At 45.5% G+C, this 22,321-nt stretch overlaps 1 protein-coding gene across 12 annotated transcripts in view; it reads left to right on the top strand.

Moving 5' to 3' along the window:
• The first annotated feature begins 908 nt into the window (after window positions 1-908).
• Window positions 909-22,321, top strand: part of cacna1da (calcium channel, voltage-dependent, L type, alpha 1D subunit, a) — a 40,970-nt gene continuing 19,557 nt past the window's right edge. For 7 of the 12 annotated variants that reach the window (XM_029149980.2, XM_029149978.2, XM_029149979.2 and 4 more), the window contains exons 1-20: window positions 909-1,209; window positions 2,564-3,003; window positions 3,775-3,880; window positions 11,467-11,606; window positions 13,659-13,831; window positions 14,303-14,455; window positions 14,545-14,738; window positions 15,114-15,217; window positions 16,539-16,708; window positions 17,509-17,583; window positions 18,699-18,786; window positions 18,938-18,964; window positions 19,405-19,565; window positions 19,655-19,880; window positions 19,966-20,173; window positions 20,362-20,482; window positions 20,589-20,676; window positions 20,781-20,811; window positions 20,898-21,052; window positions 21,135-21,264. In XM_029149980.2, coding sequence (XP_029005813.1) covers window positions 2,708-3,003; window positions 3,775-3,880; window positions 11,467-11,606; window positions 13,659-13,831; window positions 14,303-14,455; window positions 14,545-14,738; window positions 15,114-15,217; window positions 16,539-16,708; window positions 17,509-17,583; window positions 18,699-18,786; window positions 18,938-18,964; window positions 19,405-19,565; window positions 19,655-19,880; window positions 19,966-20,173; window positions 20,362-20,482; window positions 20,589-20,676; window positions 20,781-20,811; window positions 20,898-21,052; window positions 21,135-21,264 — 2,646 coding nt within the window. In that variant the 5' untranslated portion in view covers window positions 909-1,209; window positions 2,564-2,707. The remainder of the gene's footprint in view (window positions 1,210-2,563; window positions 3,004-3,774; window positions 3,881-11,466; window positions 11,607-13,658; window positions 13,832-14,302; window positions 14,456-14,544; window positions 14,739-15,113; window positions 15,218-16,538; window positions 16,709-17,508; window positions 17,584-18,698; window positions 18,787-18,937; window positions 18,965-19,404; window positions 19,566-19,654; window positions 19,881-19,965; window positions 20,174-20,361; window positions 20,483-20,588; window positions 20,677-20,780; window positions 20,812-20,897; window positions 21,053-21,134; window positions 21,265-22,321) is intronic. The other 5 variants (XM_029149981.2, XM_029149982.2, XM_029149984.2 and 2 more) reach the window with 1 other exon arrangement.

Here is a 22,321-nt window from a genome sequence, read left to right as displayed (position 1 = left end):
AAAATACACGAATCTTTCTGTGATGATAGTACACATCTAGTAGATCAAGGGGAAAGTGGTCTGGGCCTGGAACTATGCACCAAAGTCAAGTTATTAATGATCAAAGTTGACTGTATTACAGTATGACATAGTACTTTCAAGTACTAATAAATCCAAAACTATACAGTAAAAATACACAAATCTTTGTGTGATGATAGTACACATCTAGTAGAACAAGGGGAAAGTGGTCTGGGCCTGGAACTATGCACCAAAGTCTAGTTATTAACGATTAAAGTTGACTGTACGGCCCATACAGTTACAGTATGACATGGTAGTTTTGAATACTAATAAATCATAAACTATACAGTAAAAATACATGAATCTTTGTGTGGTGATAGTACACTTCTAGTAGAACAAGGGGAAAGTGGTCTGAGCCTGGAACTATGCACCAAAGTCAAGTTATTAATGATCAAAGTTGACTGTATTACAGTATGAACTGGTAGTTTTGAATACTAATAAATCCAAAACTATACAGTAAAAATACACAAATCTTTGTGGGGTAATAGTACACCTCTAGTAGAACAAGGGGAAAGTGGTCTGAGCCTGGAACTATGCACCAAAGTTAAGTTATTAATTATAAAAGTTTCACAGTATGACATGGTAGTTTTAAATAATAATAAATGCTTAATTTTACAGTAAAAGTATACAGATCTTCATTAGGCGACAGTTTTTCTATATATGCAATATTTTGTTTCGTATTTTTCAATATTTTGAACAGACCAGACGTGTCGCTATGAAAAGAGGAAGTCGCGACGAGCGTGTTTTGTTCTCTGCTGTAAAGCGCGTAATACGGGCGCAAGACGTTTCTGAAGCGCGGCTGGCTGAACGACGGATGAACGAACGACGGCTCACTTGACCGCAGTCGACGGGAGGAGGGAGCCTGCGCGCTGAGCCACTCTGCTCTCACTGTTGACTGGCGCCGTGACGATCGGGAGGCAGCGCGCGAGGATGCTCCGTCGTGTGATGCGCACCCCGCCGTCTGCAGCTCCGCGCGATCGTCGTGGAGGAGCGTAATTGATGCACGGGCTTTCTGCGTCGCCCCCGCCGCCGGAGCCGGTGAACTACAAGCCGCCGTTTGGTACCGGACCCGCGTCTTTCGCCCATCGGGCCGCTGGATCGTCGCCGCCGAGCGGACGGGACCGCGGCGGAACCCTGAAGACTTCGGAAAAGGTACGGCGCGGTGCGGTTCGTGCTCCGCGGAGCCAAGTTAGCCTGTTAGCATAGCTGCGTTTTACGACGAGGCTCGACGAGGGGGTTCGGAACATGGGTGCAGTTCTAAGTGGTCATTTTCCCGCCGACGCTGTCACGTTGGGCTCGGAGCCGGAGGCTCGGCGCCCTGTCATCGCAGTGAAGCCACTGGAACGGAGCAGGCTGGTGCCGTCCCCGCTCGCCGAGGCGGGCTCTGGTCAAGTGGACCGGTCCACTACACCAGCCCGGAGCGTGGGACCGCGTGATTTGCGTTCGCTGTAACGCGGTCGCCAGCATCGGAGCGGCTGCTCGGTTTCAGCCGGGCTTCGCCGAACCCCACGTCGGTGCCGTCCGTCCAAGGAGAAACACGAGGACGCCCCGGTGATGGTCGGCTCGTCACGAATCGCTCGTGGGAACGTCAGCGTTCGCGTTGGTCGCGGTCGACGCGCCGGTGAAACCAGTATCCCGGAGCGGCGCGTTTACTCGGCATTGTTCACGCGTTGAGCTTGAACTAGCCGCGGCTACACGGCGACAGCCGCGTGCGCGGACACGGCGTAGATGGTGCGGGCGGCCGGAATCCGCCGCGAGACGCGCGGTCTCGCGCGTCACTGACACAAATCACCGTTTCCCGTGCGGGGTGGACGTTAAACCTTCGTGGCGGCATCGGTGCAATGTGACCTTTGGCGTGTGTTCGTGCGCGGGGCCTGCTGCCAGTTCAAGGACTCAACGCGGATGTGACCAGGTGACGCCTGAGAGTGACAGCCCTGCCTTTACTCCAGATGCGTCTGTCTTCTAATTATTATTTTATGATCCTCCGGAGAATATATTTACTACATAAAGGCCATTGAACATTAGAGCCACGCCATATTTCTTATGGGTCCCCTTCATCCTCGGTGTCAAATGATCGGATGTTTTATGCGTATGGAGCAATGATTTGTATGTTTTATTATTTTTCTGTTTATGGAGAACGAGTTTACTCTTCAAGACAAGCACAAGGTGTCCAAGACTTGTTTGCATGATTCTGCAAATCCTTCTTAGTGTGTGTGTGTGTGTGTGTGTGTGTGTGTGTGTGTGTGTGTGAAGCACTAATAAGCCAAGCTGAAAAACTGTCATATGGTCACATAGAGACAGTCTCACAGTCTTTAGCATGGATCTAGAAAACAGATGTGCATCTGTGCAGGTTGATGGGAGTGACACAACTCGATATTAGCCTATCTTTGAGCCAGTGTTGTAATGTAAAGACAGATGTGACGTGATCTGGTGTCACTCAAAAGTAATATCGTTGACTGTTACAAACGTCGTTAACGACCTTTTCCTCACCTTCTCGTCCTCACAGGCAAATTATGCCAGCAGATTTGGAGTGGCCTCCCCTGGTGACGTGCCAGCGCATCGGTCAGACCGCCCTGTCCTCCTCTAGCCTCTCTGTCTACCCTGGCAGATCCATGCTGCTGGATGCTCCTCACAGAGCCACGCCCGCACCATGAGCGCCAACGGGCCCGCCCCAGACCCGGCCCCCGCGGCCCCAGAAGCCCCTCCTGCCTCGACCCCCGCCCCCGCTCCGGCCCCCGCTCCGGCCCCCGCGGCGCCGGCCGCCCCGCCGGCCGCCCCGACGTCCTCTACCATCCCGGTAGGTGCGTTGGCACAGAAGAAGAGGCAGCAGTATGCCAAAAGCAAGAAGCAAGGCAGCAATGCCAACAGCCGGCCACCGAGGGCTCTGTTCTGCCTCAACCTCAACAACCCCTTACGCAGGGCCTGTATCAGCGTGGTGGAGTGGAAGTATCCTTTACAGCGGCTTCACATGGGTGAGCGTGGCAACTGCTAATTAGGGACCAACAATGCATCGTTAATCAAAAGATTATTGCAGCAACGTAACATAAATAGGCAAATACATGAACAATGGGGACGTTGTAGAGCAACCGTTACTGTAAACCTGATCTTAAAAGTAGCTGTAGATCAGTGTGAATTGGCTAAAATCACTTTGAAATTGATAAAAGACGCAATGTTTACGTTTATATTCAAATTAGTTAGAAAAGATTATTTCCTCTACATGTTCATAATGCCACTGTAGGGAGCTGAAAACATCAATTAACCAAAGAAAGAATTGTTCCTCATCCAGAATGTGTTTGTCACTGATCGATATGGTGACACGCTGGACCGTGTGGACACACTGACTCAACTCTGGCAGCACAGCTGTGAAGCAGTCTGGTCGGGTTGCTGCTCCAGCAGATGTTGTTCTCACCCAAGCCATCAGATGGTGGTCGCCTGTAATAGACGCTGCCTGGGCTCCAGTGTGAGCCTGCGTGTTCGCTGGGCATTTACCACCAGCACGCTTTGGAAAATGCAGCTGTCCGGCTCAGTCTGCGTGTTTATTAACACATTATCAGCAGCAGCATCCACACAAAATGATAAAACAGTCATCTAATATGCGTGTTTGACTTTCCTCTGCTATTTAAAAGTCAAACCCCAGGATCAGGCCTTGATGTTGTGCAGTAACTGGGCTAATTTCTGACCCTATTGCTCCGTGTTCTCCTTAACTTCCCCTCTCAGGCCATTTGATATCTTTATACTGATTGCCATTTTTGCGAACTGCATGGCCTTAGCTGTCTACGTCCCCTTCCCTGAAGACGATTCCAACTCCACAAACCACGACCTGGTGAGTAGCCCTTTCTACACCGTGCTGATGCCGTCAGGTCACATGGATGGCATCGCTCAGTATAAGGTTGCATTCACTGACTGTCTGTGTTAAACCTTGTTGCATTTAGACAGATGGACACATTCTTTGTAAGGATTATGAATAAATTATGTCTGAATGCTTGAAGAATGCGAGGAGATGCTGCAGACAGACTGCGTCTTGGGTTTATTGCTCTATCGTGCAGACTTGAACATTCTGCTGTTCCTGCTCACAGAAGCACTTTGACAACTCTCCTACGGTGCTTTATCATGTCATAATTTTACAGTACAGAGGTTTCATCCAGCTCTCTATTTTTAGAACTTCCCCCGTCATTGCACCACTCCATGCTCCCTGTGCGTTCATGTCTGTGTGATGAATTATGGGTGTTGTAGTGTTGTAAGCATTGTTCCACAGCTGAGGATGAGTGCACTCTTGGAAAGCAGATGCTCAGAACGCAGCTCTCGCGCGAGCCGAGCCGCGCCGCAGTGCTCGGTGATTGACGAGCACCTTGCACAGCGTCTGCAGGCGCCGGGATGCGGGCGAGAGCTTCTCGTGAGAGCAGGAGCGCAAAGGTTAAGTGTTCTTCTGCGTGCTACGCAGGCGGAACCTGCTGTGGAAGATAAGCCAGAGCTCTGGCTTCAATTGCATCTGGTTTAATAGCAAAGTGAAGCGTTCTGCTTTTACAGCTTGACCCCATGGGGAGTGACCTCAGGGTATTTGTTTACACAGCGGTGGTGCATCGAGGGAAAGTGGGACATTACAGTGTGTGATATCATATTATGTAGCAAACCGTGTCAGGTCTGTTTTGCAGTGAACCTTGAAAGAGCCGGACTGCGACAACTGGAACGCACTGTGGATGCAGAAAGTGGTCAGAGATGGGGAAGCAGTGAATATTACACAGAGCGTGAGTGATTCACTGGCCTGTCTGCAGTCCAGGCCCATCTCTTGAAAACGGGCTGCATAAGGAGAGGGAAATATTTGACTGAGCAAACAGTTTCAAGACACTGCTTTGGTTTTGTATGTATGGACTGAATCTAAGTGTGCCTGGTGAAGACATCTGGGAGCGCTTCAACATGCAATGTGCAAATGACATTGAACCAACTCGAACTTGTGGAGCATTCCTGAGAAATACTTTTCGCTTTATATTTTCAGACCTGGTGAAACGATTCTTCCTATAGATTTATATTTTAACGCAGTCCTTTTTATATTTTAAATGTATAAATAAGAAGTCATCATCACATCTCCTGTTCCTACCTGCACAATACTGCTGTATAGAGATAGAGGCGTTGTACAGGTTGTTGTCCACTTTCCAACACAGAGCTCTGCATTGCTTACACAGGACTTTAATTCTGCAGCTTCAACATTACATTAAACGTGTGAATAATGCAGTCTTTTCAGCAGAGGTTGAGCAGCACAATATTTTACAGCGCAGGTGTGCCAACGTGGCCTCGCGCTGTACTCACAAGAGGAGTGCTGGGGAGGAAAATGCTGAGCCAGTCCTGCTGCCCGCTCCACGCGGCTCTGCTCTGCAGCCTCGCAGGTGGACCGAGGGCTCGTGTGAAACCTGAGCTGCAGCGCCGAGATGTGTAACGCGAGGATCAAATTATATGGCACGGCGGCAGAAACGTGCAACACACAGAGTCAGAAATGCTTTGTTGTCTAAAAGCGTAGACTCGGGTGACACTAATTCCTGAAAGGCAAAGGTAACGATTCATTATGTTGTGTTGCACTCTAATCTGTTCAAGAGCTGCTGTGTATTAAAATAGTGCCTTCCTGCAAAGTCATAAGGGCCTTAATAGCATGAGTGTGCCTGCCTTGTTAGTAAGGCTTGGTTAAATGCAGCAGCTCATTATAAATAGAAAGCAATTTCCTCCTCAGGCAGAACACAGGGCAAAAGATTGGGGTCCTGCTACCACCAAGAGGCACGAATGAGTAACGGGCTGCAGCCAGCGCACACGTACACGTGTGCACGTGAGACGAGCAGCCCCACAGGACTCACAGTCACTCACTCATTTTCTCCATTCCTGTCAAGCTTATCTCTCTACTTGAGTCCTCTCCCTTTTGTTTGTGTCAGAAGGACGTGCACATACAAGCCACTGTGCACGTGACCGTGTCTCCTCCGCATCCACCTTGTCTAGGGGACAGACAATAGTCTACAACCGTCCTGCCTTCGCTTTAAGGTCATTTCTGACTTATCTATCTGCGACTCGACACCCTAGGCAGCTCCTGCTGTAGGTAGCTGAGCAAAACAATGACCTTTTCATGGTGAATATGATTCATTCATCTTATCCTTCACAAGGAAACACGCAGCGAATTGCATCTGGTATCGTGTAGTGTTTGCCTGTATCACTGTTATTGCATAACTGCGGAGCTGCAGAGCTATTTATTGTGCTGGGGACAAAAGGACACAAACATGTAAAGGCTGAAATGTCCGCATACTAACCTACAGGGAGGTTGTTTAGGCGCCGGCGGACAACTCGCAGTGTGACTCAGTTGGATGTTTAGATGTTACTACAGCGTTTCATGTGGATGTCCACATTTATAAAACATCATTGATTTGACTAAGCAGTTCAAAAACAGTTCGATGGATGAGTCAGTGTAATTGGAGGGGGAAAACACAAACACGCATGATAAATGCTGGTGTTTTTTCAGTGATCCCCTTATGCGCACAATTTTTGCAGCACTTAAAAAAATAATCGCCGCTGTTTGAAATTGTACAAAAGACGACTGAAGCCCAGAGGCGAATGTGAGAACCACCGTCTGTGGAGGGAAGACGTCAAGAGCCTCAGTGTGTAACTGATGTCTGACAACGTAACCGTCCTTTATATGACCCTTAATGTTGCTTTTACAAAACAGTTCAGTATAGAAATAGAAATATACAAACTATACAAATAGTCCAATATTACTATTTATCACTGAGCACTATGCATCAAGACAGTGGCGCTTTTGTCTATTGGTCCCAGTAGGAGAGTTGTGCGTGACGTGTTGCTCCTGTGCTGTACCTAATAAAGTGGCCAGCGAGTGCATTTGCGTGGAGCTGTGGCTGAGGTTAAGTAGACTGTTGGCTGTGTGCGTGGACGTGAGTGTTATGGCTGGCACAAGCAGTAACGTCTGGACTGTGGAGTCCCATAGAGATGATGGTAGAAGGATGTGTTTAGTCACTTAACCTAACTGCTCATTTGTGGCTCACACTAGCACTGTCCCTGCTCGTTATCTTGAATGTGTATTCCTGCGTGTGTGTGCAAGTGTAGGATTGTGTTTGCGTGACTGAAGGAGAGGGAGAGAGAGAGGGAGAGAGAGAGGGAGAGAGAGAGCGCGAGAGAGCGCGAGAGAGAGAGCGAGTCAGCTTTGTGTGGATACTGTGTGTAAGTGCAGCACTATGGCAGAGTGTGGGTCTGTTTTTACGTTTAGAGTTTTGTGTATTTTCTCCTTTGGATCACATATGGTGCTGCACTAATACAAATATAAATATTATGCAAAATTAAACAGTTGAGAATTTGTTAACGTGTTGCACTGGGACACATTAAATTTTATAAGCTTTACTTGTCTATGAATTCACAGATGCTGTCTTTTAAATATTAAGTGTGTTTTTCCTTGTCCCCACTTTGTCTTTGATTTGCTCAAAGCTAAACCTCCTGCGTGGCTTGGAGGTAAATGTCATCCATTTATGACGAGTGGCTTGGCTCAGTTGTGGGAGCGTTTCCACCCAAAGGAGGACGACAGGGGAGTAGAGTGAAAAGCAAGACGCTTAAACAGCAGCGAGCGGGTGTCAAGTTTGAGCCACTCAGGTTTCAGGTTGTGGCGTATTGTTAACTGGTTGTGTCTATATATACACAGTAGAATACTGTTGCTACTACAGAAGTGCAGAATTTCACTATGCTAATGATGTGAAATGGGCTACATGTATAGTCTAATTATACCAGTTAAACAGGCATTAACACAATGTTCTGCTTTAAGGACCTTTCTGATGTGCATTTGTACATATTTATTATACAGTGATACAACAAAGCCTCTTTGTTCTTTACTCGTATATCTCTGGTGTTATTGGTGTCAGATGTTAAATCTCACTGTTACTGTACTTTGGCTGCACTGGGCTATGGTGTTGCACGTTCCTAGGTCTGTGACAGCTGCATCATTTTGCCAAATGAACAACAAACTGCTTGAGAAACGAGCGACTGCATAGATGTTCCCCTGTGGGCAGATCGGGCTCCTCCAGGGCCGATCCGACCCCACCAGCCACCTTATGCAACCAATACTCAGCCCGATCCGTTGTTTTCCGCCTGTGAAGCCATGTACTCGGTAGTGTGGTGGTTACAACCGGCACTTGTAATGTTTACCTTGGCAGTGTCATCTCGCACAGCTCCTGCCGCCTCCACAGTACTTCACAGAAGTACACATAACTTGTGGAGACACAGACTGAACACAAATATACATTTATACGTATATGTAAAGAGAGAGAAACAGCAGATGTTACACTTATTTATATGGTTACTGATTCATCCCTGAAGTAACATATGATAATTGATCTATGATAAATCAATATTTAAGTATCATATGCTTAACTGGCAACATATGAGTTTAATATATGATTCTCAAAATGAACTTCATCCATAACACACTTGAACAACCATCCTAATATAGACTGCACACTCATGTGCACTTCTATTTACTGAGCAAACCTGCAGGAGTAGGCGGTGAAGAAGCACTAAATGCTGGCTGCCCTCACCCTCCTGGCTCGGCTGGATGGCACTGACTGATCTACAGAGACAGGGGAAGGAAAGGGACTTGGAGAGAGACGGGGAGCGCTCGGGGGAGGGAGATGTACTGTAGCAGGAGAGTGATGTGGGAAGTCCTACAGAATAGACGTCTTGTCACTGCGCAGAATCCGACGCAAAATGACATTATCACATTCCCTTGCAACTGGACTGTCCAATGGCCGAGCGCTGCAGAGGCCGAGTTGTGTCCCAGTCATGTGTTGGGTGTTATCACATCTCTTGCTCCTTTACTGCTTATACTGGAGCTTGTTTTGGTTGTGCTCTGGTTACACACACACACACACACACACACACACACAGGCATCAAACATGCATGTCACTCTGACTCATGTGACTCTGGGCCTGCTGCTCATAAATTGCTAACACGCACATGTAGCAATATTTATATACTCAAAACAGAGGAACTGCATCCAGTAAATAGTCACAAAATTTATTTGGTAACGGTTTTACCGTTTGGAGATGCTGATAACATTTAAGCAGTACAGAATCTTTTGAGAAGTGATAAAACTGCCACACAAGCGGTTTCATTACTTTATTTCTGATTGGAGCGTGCACGAGCCCCACGCGCGCACAGGCGGCGGCGTTAATAGGTTTACATTAGCGCTGGCTCAGTCGTATGTCGAGCCATGTAGCGGAGCGCGTGGCTCAGCGGATTAAAGCCTTTGTCATGCGGTAAACTGAGCCGCGTGCGTGTGTCAGGTGAGCGGAGCCACTGATGCCTGGCTCTGCAGAGTGTGCGGCGACAGCACATACCGGTAGCATGCATGTGCGGCCCCGTCACATGCATGTACTGTATGAGACGAGGATACAGTGAGTCTTTACTGCGCCAATAAAGTGCGATGACTCAGAGATATTTATGGTCATCCCCAAAGGCCTCTTTCCTCACTCTCTGGCTCTCAGTGTTGTTCTCTCTCACTTTCTCTTTCTATTTTCGCTCACTCTTCACCGTGCTGATGAATGAATAAATTGCTGGTTAATTGACGGGGACTTGTTGTTATTTACTTATTACATGTTTTCACCTACCAGGAAGCTTCCTGTTGCTGTTCTTATTGCATGGTTAGTATCATTGCAGTTGCTGCAGTGGACGACAGGTCATTTAATCTATATTCGCAGGATATGCTGTACAGGAGGAGCCACTTAAAGCAGGGCTCTATTTACACAGGCGCATTACTGCAGCAGCAGTTCATTGTCTGTCCTTTTAGTCAGTAAATGACTCTGAGAGCGTTCACGTGTCTCTTTGTCACTTTCCGTCTACCCTTGTATGAATCGCCCTCTTCCCTTCCCCTCCCCGCGGCCTGAGCATGCTCTGTCATAAAGGCAGCAGCCGTGAGCTTAATTCAACCTTTTACTTCGCGAACAAAGATTCCCATGTCTCTCATTCTGGGCTAAGTGCTTCTCACAGTCTGCAGTAAACTGTTGGGGACACGAGCCCTGCAGTCCACGGCGGTTTTTGCATTTTTGCAGTCTGCAGAGAACACAGAGCAGGAGATTAAGGACTCCCTCAGGCAGAGGAGGCCATTATGTGTATTATAATACACGTGTGTGTGTGTGTGTGTGTGTGTGTGTGTGTGTGTGTGTGTGTGTGTGTGTGTGTGTGTGTGTGTGTGTGTGTGTGTGTGTGTGTGTGTGTGTGTGTGTGTGTGTGTGTGTGTGTGTGTGTGTGTGTGTGTGTGTGTGTGTGTGTCCTCCTGTATTGTGTACAATGAAAATCCCACGGACTTCCCATGTGAGAAGTTAAATGGCTGTGTTTAATGCATTCAGGGTACAGTTACACGCGCAGACAGACTGTGTGCAGGGGTTTCGATGACCTGCTTCATGTTTAAAGAATAAGAAGGGCCCTGGTTTCGTGTCTTCGGGGACGCTGACGCTGACTCACCCTGTGTGGAGTCCAGCTCTGCTTCTCACACGTCACCCTGCACCAACATGCCTGCATCACTTTCATCTTGCTACGCGTGCTGCTGTTGTCGCCGTCACTTCTAGTTGACCTTAACCTGACAGCTACATGTTCTCTGTTCAATACTCAGTTAATCTAGTCTCTTCATACCCTCTAAAAACAGACATTTTAATATTTTAGTATTTTGCTTTTTCGTTTTGATGTTAAGTTGATTTTAAAATGAATATTTAATATCACTGTCAGACAACAGGAGTTGACTGATACTCATGAAAGTTCAGAAGGTCGTTGTATATAGAATACGATGGCGAATAGAATACGAAACTGAAAATAAAGTGTATGAAATATTTTCTCAATTCAAACATCAATTGTTATTTTTGGATTATTAATTTTATTCGAACAATACATACATTTTGCATGGTACATGAACTCATCTTGTATAGGCAATTTATATATTTTTATTTGCAGTTTACCTTGTCGAGTGTTCGGGGTTTGTTTTGGAGTGTGTTCTAGTCCTCTGATGACATAATCTATTGTTGGATAGCTACACATCTATTGTTCTGCCTCCCTGAGGTTGTGTAAATTGCTAAAATCCTTTCTAAGACAAAACATGTTCTTAAAGTTTTTAGCTTGGTTGAATGTGAGGGTTACCTCTCATATTGTCACCGTCTGTGGATCCTGTATGTTTTAAGACAGTTGCTGGAAAAGGTGAGAATCAGAGGAGGTCAGAGCGAGGTGAGGCTCTGCTGCTCAGGCAGAACAGTTTTAGTTCTTTAGTCGGTCACGATACTCACTTGTATTATATCTGTGTGGGTTTTTAGACCATGTTTTTCACCCCACACATGAATTTGCATGATTTTATGTCCTAATACAAATCACTTGTTTTGTGTGTGTGTCTGTAGGAAAAAGTTGAGTATGCCTTCCTCATCATTTTCACAATCGAGACCTTTCTAAAGATTATCGCTTACGGTTTGGTGATGCACCAGAACGCGTATGTGAGGAACGGCTGGAACATGCTGGATTTCGTCATTGTCGTCATAGGGTGAGTACCGTTAATCCACGCAAGTGTGACGTCTTTGTATCAGCTGCGTCCAGGTCGATGTTCCACAGTTGCGGTTCACGGTGTTCCAGGGTGAGGCACGCAGTGTTAAAGTTGCTTAAGCCTCTGCTGCAAGCAGCCTAGTGTTAATGAAGACCCTCATACACCCACAGTATATGACCCAGAAAAGACAGAGAGGATAAATCAGAGCTTTACCACCACTAGAGTGAGTCACCGTTTCCATACTTTATCTCTTCTCCAACACTGCCTCCCATCTTTCCCCTCCTCTCTGTGGCTGTCTTTTGGTCCCACACCCCTGTCCTGCTCTTTCTCATGACTTCCCCCCTTTCATTTCGATCTTCAGTCAAACGGTTGTGCTTCATGCTCCACACTCTCCCACATCACGCTGCCCCTGATCCTATCTCCTGCTCACTCTCCTCCTATTATCTTCATCCCCATCGCACCTTTTCCCCTCTCGCCTCCACCCTCCTCCGTCTCCCCCCTGTCCTTTTCTCTCCTCTGCGCACACAGTCCAGTGGGTAGCTGGGTCAGAGCTCTGTCTGCATACAGCGGCGGGGTTGATCTGCCGTGCAGTCACTTGCAAAGACGACTGCTCTTGCCGTGAAGACTGACTGTTGCTGTTAAATCAGTGAACTGACACACACAAAATAAAACAAGATGCAGCCTGAAACGGCTCTAAAACAGCTTTTTAAGACTGCTGCTGAAACGATGACACAGATTCAGGGTCGGTTCACTTCACAACTGAAATTAGAAAATGAGACGTGATCTCAGAGAAATGCTGTTGAATGCAATGCAAGACAAATGGTTTTAGTAAATGTATATTAAAGGTCCTGATTTAACTGATGGAAAAAGGCAAAATTTCAAATATTCCATTGTTTTTGTAAAGGTGAAGGATTTTGAGAATAATTCTTCTTTCTCTTATGTTTATTTTACCACAGGTTCAGGTTTTTGTTGTTTCTAATTTTGACTACTTTAGTAGTTAGTAGTAAACATTTTAGTGTCTTTTAACACCCTCAACTTTAATGCAAAATTAGAGATTGCTGAAGAGACAGATACTGGTGAAGATGCTGAAGATCAAGATAGAGATACAAAAAGAAGTGGACAGACACATTAATATAAATATAAATCTTGTAGGCAACGTTCTGTAGGTTTGAATAGAGGAGTTTGCTTCATGCTAATGGGTCTAAAACATGCAAAATCAATGAGATGCTTCTTTAAATAGTCAGCGACGCATGGGGCCGTATTGTCCTTCAGGCACAGAGCCAGCATTCTTTCAAATTGTTTGTTTTTGCTGTTGTTTTTTTAGGTTTCACCACACAAGGGAGTACCTTCACTGAAAGCCAAATTTCATTGTTAATGTGCACCATAACAATTTCTGCAATTAAACCAATCAGGATTATTGAAAACAAGGATTACTACAAAATATATATATTTTTTAAACATTTTTCATTTTATTTTTTAGTTCAACTTTTGGTTTGCCTCAATTTTCCCAACTTCTGATTAATGTTTGCATGAAAATACAAGTTTGCATTGAACATGTTTGATATTATGCAGGCTCTGATTTGGCAAAAGCTTGTGCTTTGAATTCTGGCACAACACCTTCACTTGTTTTACAGTAGCTAAATTGGAGAATGCATTTTAGAGGAATGTTTTTAAGGAGAACAGTCTAACATGGATCCACTTTGCTATTCCGCTAATAAAATGTGCCTTACTATGCATAATACTTAGACTAATCCAGCTGTATCATGGTGATATTAGTATGGTTTGTGGGCGGCTGTAATGAAAACTGATCACACTTTATTTATTATAGTTTCACAACAAAATGTTTCTTCAGAGCATCGGCAGCAAAATAATGACAAATGAGCTTTAGCATGAAGATGATACATAGAATCTTCCTAAAAATAACTAAAGCAAATGACTAATTGTTGGGTTTTAACATTACATAACATTTTTTTAACATTTTTACATTAGTGATTTGTATATTAAGTAGTTAATATACAAGTCACTAAGTTTTTTTCCTCCGTTTCCTGACAGACTCTTCAGTGTTGTCTTGGAATTTTTGACCAAAGAAGACAAGGCAGAGGGTGAAGGAGAGGAACTCCATCCGTCGATGCATGGCCATGGAGGTAAACCAGGTGGATTCGATGTTAAAGCCCTTCGAGCCTTCCGTGTGCTGCGACCCCTGCGGCTGGTCTCAGGAGTACCCAGTACGTAAATGCAGCGTAGCCTAATACACACACTCTCTGATGGTCCGTGTAACGGTATTAGTAAAGCTACGATTACATGGGAGAAGTCCAGATGGTCTAGTGTCACCCCCAGGACAGCATTTAGCCAACATCCACATGAGAAACCTCTGGGTGTAATGAGCTCAGAGTCAACATTTCTGCTATATTCATGAACTGCACAGATGTACTGAAATGAAAATCAGATGTGGCAGTAAGTACTGAAAACAAACTTCATATTGTGTGCTGATAAAGCAAATACCTCTAAAAAAATAAAGTAAATGAACCAGTCCTTTTTAATCTAAAAATCTAATAAATCATTTGATGCAAAATTACAATCAACTTACTAAAACTGAAAGAGTCCAAAAGAGGGCAAATGATCCTCTGGGAGTTTCTACAGCATGTCATCACTTTGTTCAACCAGGACTTCTAAAATGTATTTTCACTTTCACACAGGTTTACAGGTGGTGTTGAACTCCATCATTAAAGCCATGGTCCCTCTCCTTCACATTGCCCTGCTGGTCCTGTTTGTTATTATCATCTATGCCATCATCGGCCTGGAGCTTTTCATCGGCAAAATGCATGCCACCTGCTATTATATCGGCACAGGTGAGGCCTTGTAGTTGGAAAGATGAAATCAGCCTTTGACCACACACATACAGCAAGAAGTTTCTGACGGCTCGTAACTCTCTCTGAAGATGCGATAACTGAAGACGAACAAGCTCCATGTGCGATCTCAGGGCACGGGCGACAATGCCCCAACGGCACCGAGTGCAGGGAGGGCTGGCAAGGTCCCAACAACGGCATCACCAACTTTGACAACTTCCTGTTCGCCATGCTGACGGTGTTCCAGTGCATCACCATGGAGGGCTGGACGGACGTGCTGTACTGGGTGAGTGCTCGCAGCCCGATAACCTGTGACTGTCACGCGCCTTCGGCCGTGAACGTCTGTCTGGATCAGACACACAGCGATAATGCGAGTGACATTCTGATGATGAAGCCGCTGATAATTTCCCGCGGCGGCTCTCGTCACTTTGATATGATTGATTGCCTAAACGATCGAGCGCGTTCAACAATATGAAGCTATCCTGGCACGACTCCCTCCGCTGTCCCCCTTTTTTCCTGCCCCTGACCCTAAAAGCTACCGTTGAACTTTAATCTGTTCTCCTTTTCTGCCAGTTTCTAGCTTTAACGGCTTATTTCGCTCTCTTCTGTCTCTTCATTCTACCTCTCTTCCCCTCCTTTGTGATGATGCTTGTTCCTCCAGATGAACGATGCTATGGGCTTTGAGCTTCCATGGGTGTACTTTGTCAGTCTTGTGATCTTCGGCTCCTTTTTCGTTCTTAACCTGGTTTTGGGTGTGTTGAGCGGGTAAGCACCTTCTTTTCTCTACGGACAGAGGCCCTCTGCTTGGTTGCAGGCCGGAGGTCCTCTGTTTTTGTGTGTTTCTGTCTGTTAACCGGCTACTTCTGACTCCTGTAGGTCAACGACGCCATCGGATGGGAAACACCTTGGATTTATTTTGTTAGCCTGATCATATTGGGCTCCTTTTTTGTGTTGAACCTTGTGTTGGGTGTGCTCAGTGGGTAAGAGCCAATGAGTGCAGTGGGTTTTTTTTAATCTGTGCAGAAAGTGCATGCTGTGGGTTGCTGTGCTCTGCTCACTGTCTGCTAGTAGAGTTCTCCTATGTGAGTGCATTCATTGCCGTAGAATACTGTAATCCTCCAAATATTTTGAGACTACAAACCATTTTGAAATACTTACTTATGCTTTCGTAACTGACCTCTGTTGCCGTCACGTTCTTTTCATAGTAACTGCAAAGTGAGCACTTCCTCCCCCACTTCATCCCCAACCAAGCATCCAACCTCCGGAGACAGAAATTAATCTTATTCCTCGCCCTTCACTCCCTGTGCGATCCTAAGCTCTTTCAAACCCCACTTTGCTGTTTCCTGCTCTGTGGAGTGGGGGCTGGGGTGTTACACTACAATTAACTCCGGATGGCTGACCAGCCAGCGCAACCGGTTAACAGAGGTTAACTAAAATCAGCAACATGCAGCTCAGTCAGCTATTGGCATGAGTTGTGATCTGCATCAATTATTTTAGTGCGGTTTAAAAATCAGCTTAAGCAAATATTTCCTACTATAAAGACAAAATCCCACTGTTTTGTCTTGTGTCTTCTGAACCGTCACATACTGCATTTTACAGTTGTTGTTTTATAAAACCTATGGATTTAGACGCTGCGCAAATTTTGCATGTCATTAATTCCATCTACCTGAATTGGCTTCTCTGTATGATTAAGATGCTGGCCTGAAGAATATGCTACTTTACTGTCAGGCTCTAAATATAGTGCTGCGTTGTCATTGAAAGGCATACATCTCCCTCCAGTGGCTACAGATCAGTCACTGTTAGGTTTTAATCAGACTGAAAGACCTGAATTTGACTCTTCACAACCATAAGCAATATAATATCAAATAAAAGCATATACAGCATATGATGATTAGATTGTTGGGTAATAGAAAGATTTTTTAGCATCTTAATTTTCATTTTGTGTGAAAAGAATCGCTAGCTGTTTGCTGCAGTAAATGAGTTCCTCTTTGTTTGTGTGTACGCGTGCTCTTTTGTGTGTTATTCACTGGCTCTTGTCTATTTGTACGTGTCTGCATGTTTTGTGCGTGCTCTTGTGCAAACCCAGAGAGTTCTCCAAGGAGCGAGAGAAGGCCAAAGCTCGCGGGGACTTCCAGAAGCTGCGGGAGAAGCAGCAGCTGGAGGAGGACCTGAAGGGTTACCTGGACTGGATCACCCAGGCCGAAGACATCGACCCGGACAACGAGGACGAGGCGGACGAGGAGAGCAAGCGCAACCGTAAGCACCGCCCACCCGATCCCCAATCAGTCGTTGAGAGTAACGCTGTGCTGCCATCACAAGAACCCTTTAACACAGAAACCTGATTGCAGTGTTTAGCAGGCATTGCGATGCCTACAGCTATAAAAAAGCTTATATAAGCAGGAAATGCAGCATGTTAATAAATCTGCCATGTGTTATGTAAAAATACTGTAAAACGACATTATCCCTCTGGAGAAGAAATATTTATCCCATAACTGGTCATTTACGTTGAGCAATAAACAAGCTTCTAATTAAACAATGTAACTTTTTTGGATCATGAAGTAAAAAAAAAATCCACCAGAGACTTTAACCAAATAACAGCAGTAGATTATAAAGCAGCTGTTGTGCTTCTTGTTAGCTTCGTTGCAGCAGATTAAATCGAACAGTTCTGTGTTATGAGGAGGAGGCTCCATGCTGCTTTCTGTCCAGCGTCCATTATTGCTTTTGGTGTCCGTCAACAATCGACTCCTCACTGGCATGCAAAGCTGCAAATGCGTGTATTTGCAGTGTACCGCGTTGGAACAGGTGCTCCGTGTGACTAACAGCTGTCTGTGTGGTTCCCTCCTCAGTGTCTGCAGCCCATGCGGCTCCCGTTGCTCTTGTCACTGTTGGATATTGATATTTTTTGAATACTGTTGTTGTCCTGTGGTGCTTGTCTGCTCTGACCCATTTTGATAGCAGCACATTCTCGCCCCCCCCCCCCCCCCCCCCCCCCTCCCATGTCTCTCCGCTGTGCCGTTGTGTCTGAATGCATGGGCTTGCATGCATTACACATGAAGGGGTGACTTTGGCTGACCTCCTTGAGAAGAAGAAGGGAAGGTTTGGGTGGTTCAGCCAGTCGTCCGACACTCATGGTAAATCCTGTGGTTTCCCTTTGTGTGTGTGTGTGTGTGCTTATATATACTGTGTGTGTGTGTGTGTGTATGACTATGATGCTCTGACCTCTTACATAAAAATCCCTCTCGCACTAGACCAGATGGACTCAATAACATAAAAAATGCATTTGCTTTTTATTTTTTGTAGTTTTCCACCTTGTGTTATTAATGTAAAATAAGTTCACTTAAATATCTGACTGTTGAATACGAAATGAAAAATGAGCAGAAGTTACTGTACTGGAGCTGAAGTTGGAGCATCCTGGGTGAATGTCTCATGACTGTGGACTTTACTGTTGCTATGTTTAACCCTTGTGTTTGAGCACCGCAGCCTCGTATTTTTTATTTCCTCCCGTTCTCGTCTCTTGCATAAGGTTGACTGCTCCTAAATGAGTCTCGCGCGGAGCAGAAGTACAGCTGCAGTAGACGGCAGACCCGCCCATTTCAAAAGCAGTGGCTCAGTGTGAATATAGAAAATAGGGCTAAACCCAGATCACTACTCCAGCAGTCAGCACTATTTTCAGAGCTGAGAGCTGTCCAACCACTCAGGAATCAAAGCCAACGCGTCTGCATAAGCTCTGCAGCAGCGCACGCCACGCTCCCTCGTACGAGTTAAAGCGCTGAGACGCTTCACACTGTTAATCATCTGTCTGCACAGGCTCCTTCCAGAGCGCTGGCGCTACTTTGAGTGTAGCATTTCAGACGCAGCTTTAAGAGCTCCGTCCTCCTCACCCTGCTCCCTTCATCCCTCTGCTCTCATTGTCTGTATCAATCAGCCTTTATGGAGCAGCTGTCCACTCGCCTGTCCTCTGTCTGCTCCCTTTCAGCACTTGGTAAATGATACTGTGCTAATGATGACAGCGATGCTAAGCGCTTCCCCTTCCATGAGGTGTTTTTTTTTTTGAATGGCGATGCAACGTCGTAGAGTTTCGTTCAGAGGTTTTATCAAATAAATCCGATGCTCTTGTAGCTTGTATGTGAATTGCTTGATGTGATGCGCGCAGACTTTTTGTCTGTCTGTCTGGAGAATCTCATGCCGCTGTGAAGAGCCTATAGTTGGATTGTTTGGTAAATGTGTGCGTTATTTGCCGCCGCAGCGAGCGTTCCGGCCAGCGAAACAGAATCCGTCAACACCGAGAATCAAAATGGGGAGGACGAAAAGACGCCGTGCTGCGGACCCCTGTGGTGAGAACGCACAGAGCGCTGCACAAGATGCTTCTTCTCCTGTTACATTAAAGTCACTTCACACATTAAAATTCACAAAGTAGCCATTTGAATATGTGAAAGAAAGGAATGTGATGCATTTGTAAATGTCAACAATTTGTTTTTCTTTCAGTCAAAAAATCTCAAAGTCAAAGTTCAGGTCAGTAGATGTTGCTGTATGGTCTTTCGATCATACATATTCCTATTTTCCATAAAATGCTTAGCTTTCATTTCATTGTAGTTTAATGAGACTTTACTCTGGATAATAAATCAACAGTTTTTATAAAGTCAGCATGTACCATGAGGTATTTTTAGAGAATAGCCTTACGCAGTATTTTACAGCTCATTTACTGTACAGTGAGACTCGCACAAAATGTATTGATGCAGTTCCCCCGTGGCCCGTCCGTCTCACCCCGCTGCCTTCCTATTAGAAATGGAAACGAACCGTAGAGATTTACCTAAAACACACGTCTGTTGCATTGTTTGGCTTTTGAAAGTTAGCCGTAAGTTCCACTCCGGTGTCTCTGAAAAGGAAGAAGCAAGCTGTGTTCTTCTATAACAGCGTGATTCTTCCCACTAATGCCTCCTTCTCCGCTGCAGCCGGCGCTGGCGCCGCTGGAACAGGTTCTGCCGCAGGAAGTGCCGGTTGGCTGTTAAATCGGTGCCTTTTTACTGGCTGGTCATCATCCTGGTGTTTCTCAACACCCTCACCATATCCTCAGAGCATTACAACCAGCCTCTGTGGCTGACGCAAGTGCAGGGTATGAACGTTATGACTGTGTTGTATCAATATTATACACCTCATATTCCTCCTCCTCGCTGTTTAACTGTGATTTTCTCTGGTTTCCAGATGTGGCCAACAAGGTGCTGCTGGCCCTGTTCACCTGTGAAATGTTGGTCAAGATGTACAGTCTGGGGCTTCAAGCCTACTTCGTCTCCCTGTTCAACCGCTTCGACTGCTTCGTGGTGTGCGGAGGAATCACTGAAACCATTTTGGTGGAGCTGGAGATCATGTCTCCTCTCGGCATCTCTGTGTTCCGCTGCGTCCGCCTGCTGAGGATCTTCAAAGTCACGCGGTGAGGTCGTGGCGCCGGTGTGGACGTGTGCAGTGTGCGTTGTGTGCGCTGATGAGTAACCAGGTCTCCTCCACCGTATGTGCAGTCACTGGCAGTCACTGAGCAACCTGGTGGCGTCGCTGCTCAACTCCATGAAGTCCATCGCCTCCCTGCTGCTGCTTCTCTTCCTGTTCATCATCATCTTCTCGCTGCTGGGCATGCAGGTGTTCGGTGGAAAGTTCAACTTTGATGAAACCCTAACCAAGAGGAGCACCTTTGACAACTTTCCACAAGCTCTTCTCACTGTGTTCCAGGTACGACATCTAAGTGGAGAACATTCTGATATTAAGGGTCTGTCAGGAGAGAAACAACGATAGATTTAGACCAGGATAAATCAATATGCAGCTTATTTTAGCCAAGATCACGTTCCCAGTATTGTGTATAAACTGGATGATTGTGGCCACTGTTTGTACACTGACATTGTCCTTCTTGCTGATTTTAGATCCTGACTGGTGAAGACTGGAACGCGGTCATGTATGATGGGATCATGGCGTACGGAGGCCCCTCCTCCTCCGGCATGATCGTGTGCTTTTACTTCATCATCCTCTTCATCTGCGGTAACTGTATCCTGTCTGACTTGTGAAACTGCTGACACGTGCGTTAATTTAGTGTTGGCATGTGGTGCGGCTCTGATCAGTGGAACGGCCCTTTACTGAAGGCTGCGTTCAGATATCCTGCTGAACGTCTTCTTGGCTATCGCTGTGGACAACTTGGCAGATGCAGAGTCTCTCAACACGGACGAGGGAGACAAGAAAGGGTGAGCACGTGATCGCAGATCCTTGATATTTGTAATATTTCAGTTGCTCAGTCAAATGCCTCACGCTATCATTCAAACTCTAAACACATTTCTTTCCACCACAGTGACAAAAAGGATGACGATAAAGACGACAAGGTAGCTTTGATTTCCTCCAAGCTCAGAATGCTACAGTACCTTCTTCACAGTTTTGAAAGTTAACGCACTTTCTGTTCGGCTGCAAGGACGAGGAGGACGACAACGAGGAAACCGCAGTGGAGGAGGAGGATCCAGAAGTGCCGTCGGGGCCTCGGCCGGCCATCTCCGAGCTGGTGAAGAAGGAGAAGATCATTCCAATCCCCGAGGGAAGTGCCTTCTTCATCTTCAGCAACACAAACCCGTAAGAAACGGCCACATGGCGGAAGCTGTCCACGCGCAGGCAGCGTCACCAACCGAACGGCTGCGTTTCTTGTGTCCTCCAGGGTTCGCGTGTTTTGCCACCGACTCATCAACCATCACATATTCACCAACCTCATCCTGGTCTTCATCATGCTCAGCTCTGTGTCGCTTGCTGCTGAGGATCCCATCCGAAACTTCTCCGCCCGCAATATTGTAAGTATATCATTTGTCATGGTCTCTAAAAAAAGTGCCTCAGTGGCTAAATTGAATTTTTAAACGAATAACCTTCTTGGTAATAATGCTAGTTAAGCATTTTGAGGTGCACCTGCAGCGTAAATCTTAGCTTTTCTCTACTGGCAGTTTTGCATGTTTTAGCCATTTTTACAACTTGTATACTTTACATTACGAATGACCAGTAACATAAGTTATTACACTCAGATCCTAATTAATTCATCCTAATGCCCTAGTGGCAAAGGATCTGATGTGCTGCTGTGCCAGATCTGAGGAAATAAAACATGCAAACTTATAGACATTTTAATGGGACGTAATGTGAATATTAATACCACTATGGAAACTAAAATGTATTTTGTGCTTATTGCTTTGAGTCTGAACTAATTTGTAATTTAAAAGGATAAGGCCGTTCTTTCTGTCCACTGGTGAATTAATGATTACGCTACAGACAGGACAAAGGAGACAAACTGACTGAGACAGTTTTTATTGCTGGTATATTTATGTCATTCTGTTACGTATATTTCTTGTCCTTGACAAATGAAATCATAAAAATTACTTTAATTTATTTTCCAGGACAGTTACTCATGCAGTAGTAATGATAAAGACTAAAGGACAAATAGTTGAATGTGTGACCTGTCTGTATTTGATGGTGGCATCTGGCTGCTACGTTTTATTCTTACATTCATAAATTAACTGTTAAGCTGTCGAACTTGAAATTAGCATTATTGATGTCTTGAAATTGTCTTTTTAATGCCGTAGATTATGAACTTGCAGTGCTTTAAAAGCTTACTCACACAGCTGAGATGTCAGAGTGTCCTTAAATGCACCGCAGAGGAGAAAGCGTACGCCTCCTGCATTAAGTCATTGAAGAGTCATGCATAAATTAAGGCTCTTTTCACGTTTGTTAAGAGCCTTTATTATATATTTTTTAAGTTATTATTATTATTATACAATAATATCGGATTTACCTATTTTCTATCAGCTAAAAAAGGCAAAACCACTTTTCAACCACTATCGTTGGAAAGTTCCTGTGTACTGT

The sequence above is a fragment of the Betta splendens genome, chromosome 5 (assembly GCF_900634795.4).
Source record: "Betta splendens chromosome 5, fBetSpl5.4, whole genome shotgun sequence".
NCBI classification, from domain to species: domain Eukaryota; kingdom Metazoa; phylum Chordata; class Actinopteri; order Anabantiformes; family Osphronemidae; genus Betta; species Betta splendens.
This window is presented reverse-complemented; position numbering and strand designations above follow the sequence as displayed.